Source organism: Macrobrachium nipponense, chromosome 34 (assembly GCF_015104395.2).
Source record: "Macrobrachium nipponense isolate FS-2020 chromosome 34, ASM1510439v2, whole genome shotgun sequence".
Classification (NCBI taxonomy): Eukaryota; Metazoa; Arthropoda; class Malacostraca; order Decapoda; family Palaemonidae; genus Macrobrachium; species Macrobrachium nipponense.
The window spans coordinates 371,342-381,062 of record NC_061095.1 but is presented as its reverse complement, the minus strand read 5'-3'; the positions used below and the strand labels follow the sequence as shown (position 1 = coordinate 381,062).

Here is a 9,721-nt window from a genome sequence, read left to right as displayed (position 1 = left end):
TATATTTCTCATATATTTTTCCTTGTTTTTTGTCTTTCCCATATATTTGCGGTTCCCCCTTGATTTCTATTTTTTGTTTTCTATCTGATCTATAAGTTTGGAACCCTTTTATTTGATCATCCTTCCCAGTCTCTTGGGAATACCAGGTTTCACTTATATTCATTATATCTATTTTCTTTTCATTTTGGGTTATTGTTCTTCTAAGTACTCTATTTTTCTTTTTGAGTTACTCGTAACTAAACCCTGCGCATTCATCACTATGATGGTTTTGCGTGTTTTCTCCTTCATTTAATACTGGTAGTAATAAGGATTTTCCCATGTCTCTTTCCTGTTCTGGTATGTTGTTCTTTTTTTCATTTCCAGAAATTCTGACATTAAAAAATCCAACTTTTCCATAATATTTGATCTTCCTTCATCATAATTATTCATTTTGTGTCTGAATCTGCAATTTTCTCCGTTTCTGCAATATCCTCTTGCATAATAAATACAGTTATTATCTCTTGAGTAGAATTTCGGAGCTGATGCTTTGAAATTTTTTGCTGACACCTCTGCATATCTCATTGGTGGTTTGCTTTTCTCTTTTACCTGATATTCTTGATTTCTCTCTTTATTTGTTCTTTCTTATTTTGGAGAGAGAGAGAGAGAGAGAGAGAGAGAGAGAGAGAGAGACACGTTACAGAAAAGGATACAAAAAACCCTTGAACAATATGCCTACAGTGCACCGCGTGAGGTGCACAGACAAGAGATGTATATAGAAAGTTAAGTCTGTCTGTCTGTCTGTCTCTCTCTCTCTCTCTCTCTCACAAGTCTTTGAGACATCCTAATCCTTGTAACTCTCTCTCTCTCACAAGTCTTTGAGACATCCTAATCCTTGTAACTCTCTCTCTCTCTCTCTCTAAAACAAGGCTTTGAGATATCCTCATCCTTGTAACTCTCTCTCTCTTTCTCAACAGAAAGAGAAACTCATGCATAATTAAACATCGTTGTGCATAAACATCACCAACATCGGTTCGAACACAAAGTTAATAATTTTTTTTTGTATCAAAGTTGAGCCTAGTTGATTATGCATAGGGTCATTTGCATGTAATATCATCGGATGGGAAAGGGAAAAAAAGGGTCAGGAAAGGTCACTGGACCTTTTTATTCTGAAAAAAAAAAAATGCATCACGCATGTTTTGTTTTAGTGGCTAAATTATGGCGACCTGAAAATGGGGAAAATGAAATGGTGCCTTCTGTATGTTTTCCTTTTTTTTATTATTCTATTTGCATTTAAATTAGTTCTGCTCTTTGAAGCATCAGTATCGTTTTAAGCTATATTTTATTGAGTGGGTTAATTTTGGAAATACCTTTGCTTCGATGTCTTAGCTATTATAAGCTGCTTTTGTTTGTATATATATATATATATATATATATATATATATATATATATATATATATATATATATGAAAACTGGTTAGATCTATCCAATGGATTTGAAAAACCCGCCTCTTGAGGAACGACAAGTTGGAGGGATCATATAGCATTATTTATACCAACTCTCTCCTTCTTCAATCTGATCTCTTGTCTGATATAGGGCCGTATCCAGAAATCATACGACGGTTCTTTGTATGCGATCGTCATGGTCTTGCCGTATCCAGAAACCACACGAACATACGCAGGCCTTCGCATTTAACGATGTAATTTTGGAACCATAGTGAGCGACGCGTCGCATGGGTACCCCCTTGCGATGGCAGAATTATAAGAATATAAATTTTAACTCTACATTAAAATACATTTACCAAAGTGACTCATCAACAATGTCTATCGAAAATACGAAACAATTTGTGGTAAAAAGACATGAATAACAGCACAACAAAGATCTTGAAATTAATAAACTTTTTAAGAAAGTCTTGCTTGCCCTAACTGCCGACGATGGATGAATTCGAGCTCATCGTAACGTAAACAATCGGTCAATCACCTCTGTTGGAATTCTTTTTCTTCAAAATAGGCTTCGTTGATGTGTTTAGAGTTTCCTTTACAATACAGAATTACGTTTTTAATTGGTATACATCTAGAAATCTTAATGTGGTAGTGTTATATTGCCCAAGAAAGTTAAAATCAGAACAGCCACTTGAAGCTCACAAGTAGGCTAGGCTGGTGATGCAAGCGTGAAATTCCACGTAGGCTGTTTGTAATAAATTAGAAAGTATGGTACAGTGTGAATGACTAGGCTAGGTTCCATATGATACTAAAATGACATTGCCCAACCCTTTAAAAAAAAAAAGAATGAAGCTAATTGCCTATGGTAGCGGCTACCAATACGTATGGATTGCATGGCTTTCACAGGTAGTGAAGTCAAATCTAGGTATACCTATAGTGGTAAGCCATATTACTGACTTCTGACAGGCTAATAAAATTCTAGTTCAGTTACGGAGAGAATTATTTCTCTCTCTCTCTCTCTCTGTATTGATATATTTATTAAGGAATTTTCAGTATTTCCGTTAGGTTAATACCTAGATACCAAAACCATCTTGGAATGCTGTGTTCCTTTCCTGCCCTGGGCTCCACCTGATTGAAATATGCATCCGTAAGTAAACAGGCAGAGGCGGCGAAACAAAAATTAAATAGCTCATCTTATCTTTTACTTCTGAAAAAGTTTCAAACAGCGAATACAGACTTTCAAAGGAACTGTCCCTGAATTGTTAGAAGAATAGAATCTGTTACCTAATTCTCTGAAACAAAGAGGTTGGTATATCCAAGGCACTTGTGTATATATTATGTATGCATTGAACATTAGAAACACTATTTATTTAGCTTTTCCTTCGTTTTTTTTAATACAGGGAAAAATTCAAATTTCAATTTCCATTTCATTTTGTAGTGTATGTTCAATATGAAATTTTGGTCAAAAGCCAAACACTGAAAAACTGTTTGACATTTAGCACCAGAAAAACTTAATAAGAATAAGAAGCAGAACAAGGTCAAAATGGACTCCACCAAAGAGAGGAAAAGGGAAAAAAATAAATAAAAGTGGGCCTAGAAAAACTTACCTGCACCAGCAGCTGATGCTTGAGGCTAGATCTGACAGAAAAACTCTATGAATCAGGCACCAGTTACTGGTCCCTAACCCTCCCTCCCCCACAGAATCTTTAGGTTAGGTTTACCTTACTTTGCTTCATGCTAAATTGCAGATTAGGTTCATCTAGTCTTATTACAATCTCCCTTCACAATTTCAGCCTTTAATCATTTATGCCATACATTCCAGCTGCCTTTTCAAATTTCACACTTCTACTGCCTTTTAAAACCTCCCTCCTCTAAATAGGTCTCGCATTTTTCAGCATTCTTCCTGTCTCAATCTATGAAAGTAATCACAGCACTTTAGTAGCTATACAGGTGTTGATTTATATTGTATTTTTTTTCTTTTTTTATAGGTATTCTATCCTCACTTTTTCCCTGGGCTGCTTTCCTTATTGGTACCCTTGGGTATATAGTTACTTGCTATCTAATCGGGGTGACAGTGTAGTTAGTAATACTACTACTACTATAATAATCAGTGAGTTTTCCTGGACAATGTTTTTTTTTTCAGTCTTTATCATATTACTCCTTATATATTTTATGAATTTAAAGTAACTAATTTCCTTTTTCCAGCTTGGAACAGTTTTCCTTCCTGTTGTGTTTAGAGGGAATACTTACTACTTTAGTTATGAAAAGTTTGGCTGATGACAGTAATAGTGATGCAGTATATTACAGTTGTTTTTCTTTTATTTCTTTACCAGGAAAACTAATTCCTCCACGTTAATCAATTTTTTATTTTTGGTAACCTTAAGGTACATGCAACTGGAAATTTCCAGTAGACATTGGGATTGTTCAGATATGGCCCAGAGTAGTGTGCCGAGGTGCCTTATGGATGTTTACGCTGGCTATTGCCATCCTTGCACAATAATTTATCAAATTCCAACTCCACAGGATGAGAACAAATGATGATGGAGTTATCACAAATAGCTGGAATGCCTGGTGTAGATAGGCTGTGTGGATGTTACACATTTGTACCTATAAGAGTCCAGGAGGTCCTGATGCAGAATTTTACTGGTGCAGAAAAAAACCCTTTTTCTATAAATGTCATGGTTGTATGTACTGCTTCTTTAAGGTTCACTACGTAATTGTAAATTGGCCAAGCAGTGCTCATGACTCCAGAATATTTTCTATTTCAAGACTAACAGAGCCTAGAGTCGGGCATGTATAGAGGTGTTTTGTTGGGAGACAGTGATTATCCAAGCCGTTCTTATAGAATGACACCATTTCTTGCTGGCAATACTACACATAACATAGATGTTATATGATGCGCACATCAAAACTCGCAATCTTATAAAACGTGCCAGAGACTGCTTAAATAAAGGTTTGCAGTGTTATCAATAACCGGTCAGAACAAAGTTGAATAATACTAAGAACACAATATTGCTTATGCAGTCCTTCATAATTGTGCAATAACAAAACAGGATGAAGAAAAATCTTGAATTGGATGATCCTGATGTGGGTATCATTGAAAGAACTGACAATATCCAAGTAGCTCAATGTAGGCCCACATTCTTGACAAGTTTTTTCTTAAGTTTAGCTATATTTATTTTCTGTTAATTTGGTTTTAAAGTAGTGCAAGGCCCCCACCCCCAGTCCTGGTAATTTGCACTTTAATAACAATAAATCTATAATCTTATTACTTGCATTATTTAAGAACCATATGAATTGAATAAAGTGACAACACATTAACCAAAGAATGCTTTTGTCAGAGCTAACAGCTGTATGCCATAGGTAAATTGAACACGATACCAAGAAAATGAAAATACACTTCTTATCGACTTAATGAGATATGAAAATATAACTTACATGTCTGCCTTTAAAAAGGTACACCAATGGATTTATTTTACTTATTCTGGTTCATCCTGAAAAAAATATTCAATGGCAAAAGCAATCTATATTTAAAAAGAGTAATTCATTCTAGATTACTAGAATTTGACTGAAAGGTTAAATATTATTTTTTGTTAACATAAAAGATTTATTCAGGAACTCTTACTACCATAGTTGTCAATCTGACACCCTGAGAAAGACACAACTGTTGTACTTGCAAGATGAAAATGGTGATAAAAAAATTTGAATACAACTTGTGATTCAGGTTAAATCATAGCTATCTGGACCTGTGGTTCAGGTCAAATCATAGCACCATTATTTAGACCTTTACTTATGATGTCTAATATACATTATTCAGAAACATTGGTTTAAGAATTATATCATAACGGGCTGCCAATGCAAGAGCCAGTGTCCTGCAGAAGGTGAGGGCAATCTTTAAGTAAATATATCATAAAAATATGGCCAAAGTAATAAGGGGGACAATAAAATATTAAAATAGCCCTAATAAGTTCTAAACACTGATAAATTATCCTGTGTACATATTATCCCTATCACAGCATAGGCTACCAATTCAGAAAATATAATTTCGAAGTAAACCATGTAATGCATGATACTCAATACCTAATTTCACTTATCAGATTCATGAAAATAATATGATACCTAATATCAAGATGCAATGGACATAATGATACTCGATACCCTAATTTTCAATTATCATCAGATTCATTAAAGCACTACAGTATTATAGAATACCTAATATCACGATGCAAATGGACATATTAAACCTATGTAACAGCATACAACTAAGAAATGAATTATTTGAAAGTATACATTGTACTGTTTGGTATCAATTAACTAACTTACAAATAGGAACACCTGATTCATGAGAGCACCTTCATATACCATAGGTAAAAAATAAAATATATACTAACACTACATCACAGCAAAGAAAAATATGAAATGGGGTTGGTTTGGTTTATGGAATTTTGGCATAATGCCAATCAATGCAACTTATTCTTCAGCATTACAGAAATGATAAAGTTAATTGCTGACCATATGATGAAACCTTCATTTAACAAACACACCAATCAGTGGAGTCATTTTTCTCTCCTAACAGTAAAAACAACTTGATCTATGGAAATAACACCTACTGTAACCCTAGCAATAAGGGTAAATTCCATAAACCAACCAACAACCAATACCTACTTTATTCATTGTTGCGCATTGCTTCATAGGCGATTTGATTTTTTTTTTTTTTTTTTTTTTTTTTGCACTGTCAAGAAAAGCATTCAATTTAGCAAACAGTCATTGCTGATGAGTGCATTTCATCCACAATTCATTCATATTGTTAATTAATTTCACCTTTTGTTCATGCTCTTTTTTGGCCATTATATGTTGCTTCTTTTCATTTTCCATTCTGAGATGATGCAGTTCCTCTTGTCTTTCCCTACACTTGATGTATGCATCGTCTAACTTCAATTTTTGGGTGAAGAATGTGCTTCCTCTGTGGGTGTAGAAGACCGAGGTATTGGAGATACATCCCGTGATGTATTGCCAATTTTGGTGAAGTTCTGCCTGGAGTTACAATAGGCGGTTGAATGGACGGGAATGTTTCATGGGGAACTATGGGTTTAAAAATTAAATGTTCCATTGAAGATAGTGATGATGTAGCTGACCGATTAAGGAATGTGGATCTTGATTCATGATTAGACGAAACACCACTTTCTGATTGTGCTGAGGTTGAAGGCAAATGAGAGGTTGAAGGCAGTGGCTCCGTAATACCTGAAAATATTAGGTAAAATAAATAATTGATCTACAGCACCTTAGATGTAAATCTCTTCTGCAGCACATACTTCTAAACTGAGTATACAAGTGCTGGAACCTTTAGGGTCATAAAGCATTGAAATGTTATCTTAAACCCAGTCATCATTAATAAAAACATAACCATTTTGCTTTCCCCAAGCCACTACAAACTTTTCAGACAGGTTAGAATGTAATGGGCCAGAAAAAAGTTCTGAACAGGTTCACTATTTTATCAATTTCATTCTTGAAAACATCAGAGTACTTACTTATTTTAACATCATGTATGGGCTCTCCTGTTTCATCAACTGGATGAAATGTTTCTAAAACGTCTTTATCCATGACCAATTCTTCTGTCATCAGCGATGCAGCTATCACAAACTCTTCTGAGTGGTTTCGAAGATCTGGTGGAGGACCACCACCAGTTCTGCATAGCTTTTTCTTGACAGCAGCATCTTCCTGCTTCACTCTAGTAAAAAAAATATATATTAGAATAAAAAATATGTTTTCCCATTGGTTTTTCTAATATATTCTAACAACTGTGACTTTAAAAATAGATTGTATTGAAATTTAAAAATATAAACAAAAGCCTACCATCCTGTGTACTTCTCTTCCACCTCCAAAATAATGAGTTCAAAACATCTGTCGCATGATTGAATTCAAAAGAAAAGTCATTTGAGCATTTACAAGTATTAATGAGCACTTAAGAAAATAATGTGATCTTTATATGTCGCTGGAAAGAATGTTTGGGCCATGCACATTATAAAAGCAATGAATCTGGGGTGTTAAAACAACCAAGTGGACTAGCTTAATCTAGTCTTAGCCACGCTTTTTGTCCGATCCACCTCCGGAAAAAGACTTTAACTTTAACACGTTTCCTGACACTGGAGATGGGCACCAGTCATGAGTCATCGGTGGTGGGGAGCAACACCTCAAGACCTTTACTCTCCTTTCGAAGTTAGCAAAAGTACTTTTTTGGAGAGTGGATCAACAAGCGGGCAAGAGTGGATCACTCTAGTCCACTCCGTTTTTTTTTTTTTTTTTTTTTTTTTTCCCCTTTTTTTTTTTTTTTTTTTTTAATACCACTTGAGTTAATGTAGCCTAGCCTGAGCAGTTCACATAGCTGCAACAATTTGTCATAGCCAAGACTGGTAGGCATTGTGCAGTCTTCAGGCTCCAGACATGCTAGCCATACATGTGAACTCAATAAAAAAAAAAAAAAGAAAAAAAAATAAAAAAAAAAGGGTGGGGCGGGGGGGCTAGCCTATTTCAGGTGTTGGCCTACTCCAAATCATTTGACCACCTACAGACAGAGCCAAGATCTCAAATGTTTGGTTTAATCTTTTAGAAACAATAACTGGGACCTAGTTTGCAAGCTGGTTTCACATGTTAGGGTAAAAAAAGTATTCATACTTTGTTAAATCTCATATAGCTACCCATAAGAAAAATAGCCAAAGTTTTACCATCAATTTTTACAGTAATAAACTGGCTGTAAGCTAATGAATGTTTAATTTATTTGCAAATAAACCCATTAAAAATACGGATAAAACTGCTGTGTGCTCTAGCCCTTCTATCACCAGGAAATTGTAAGATCCTCCACATAGGTATTCTAAACCTAAATTATAATATTACCCCAAATTTCCTATGATACATTAAAAATCCATATCAAATTATACATATCTAATGCCTGATACACCAACTGCTTATGTAATAAGCTAGACATTACTAACCTAACCCCTTTCCTAGAGCACCACTCACACCCCTATGATTTGGTTAGCATAGCCTTATCCAACCACCTATTCACTATGCTCCATTCTATTTATTTGAAGATAATATATTTATATAATATAATAACTTTAGATGATAAGATGGTGTTCCCTTGGATAAGCTACGCTAGGCTAGCCTGATGTGAGTAGTATTAACAATTGAACAAGCAGCACTGGCCTAGGCCTTTCATAGCATAAATATCTTTTAAACTAACTAACAGTTTACAAACCATTTTGCCCCCAGCTGCCTAAATTTGCTCTGACTACAATTGCAAAACAAAAATGCATCCTTACTTGCATTTTACGTGGTCGAAACAGCGCTTGACCTGCTTTGATGACCGTGGAGGTTGGTCTGGATACATGGCGTTGAACTTCAAAGTAATTTCTTGCCATGCCTGACGTTTTCTCTCCAAAGTTCTACTTCCCGTCGATCGGTCGTTGATAACACTCTCATGTTCCTTTATCAAATTAAGCAGCATTAAACGCTGAGAATCAGCTACTGGGGGTGCACGCTCCATATTCCGGTATCTTCGTAACATGGTGAGTTGCGTAGATTGCTAGCGGTAACTGTTTGTTCAGATTTCCGCGCCAAATCAGGACAGCCAATATCAAGTATACAAAATATACTACAGATATGTAGTATCTTTTTATAATAAATAATAAAGACATAAAGCCATTTTAATTTAGCATTATGGTAATAAAAGAAATTGTCTATGATACTGATACAGCCTTGTAATCATCGATTCCAGTCATTTCATTCCCAGTAATCGCATATGTTGGTAAGCCTGTTTAACCAGTGAGGCAATGCGATGGGAGTTCGGGCCGTCGTAAACGATTTCTGGATAACCACGACAACCCTTCGTTTGAGACCATACTACCGCGATCGCCTTCGTATTGACAAATGCGATCGTATGATTTCTGGATACGGCCCTATATAGTCGTGTGTCTTGGCGAAGCAGGAACTTTGGTCTGTATCCTGAAGGATTATAAAGGTGGATTTTATGCTAAACGATTAATTACATCAGAGTAATCGCAGATTGATAGTGTTTCACAAATAGTAAGTTACTAATATTATAAATTATATTTTTTCGTATTTTGAATTAGGTTTTATTCCGAGGCTCTGATCGATAAAATTGGTAAAAATAACTTTATTACCAAAAATAGAAAATTATTTTGATTTTTCATATCAATTATGTTTCATTCTGAGTCGTAGATCGATAAAATAGGTAAAAACTGTTTATTACGAAGAATAGAAAATTACTTTTGATTTTTCATA

General features: G+C 35.0%; 1 protein-coding gene across 1 annotated transcript in view; it reads right to left on the bottom strand.

Annotated features, from left to right (window-relative positions):
• Positions 1-9,188, bottom strand: part of LOC135207742 (uncharacterized) — a 113,472-nt gene extending 104,284 nt beyond the window's left edge. Inside the window, exons 1-3 of the mRNA XM_064239568.1 lie at positions 8,740-9,188; positions 6,949-7,148; positions 6,418-6,661 (exon numbers count right to left, since the gene is read on the bottom strand). Coding sequence (XP_064095638.1) covers positions 6,418-6,661; positions 6,949-7,148; positions 8,740-8,984 — 689 coding nt within the window. The 5' untranslated portion in view covers positions 8,985-9,188. The remainder of the gene's footprint in view (positions 1-6,417; positions 6,662-6,948; positions 7,149-8,739) is intronic.
• Positions 9,189-9,721: the final 533 nt, after the last annotated feature.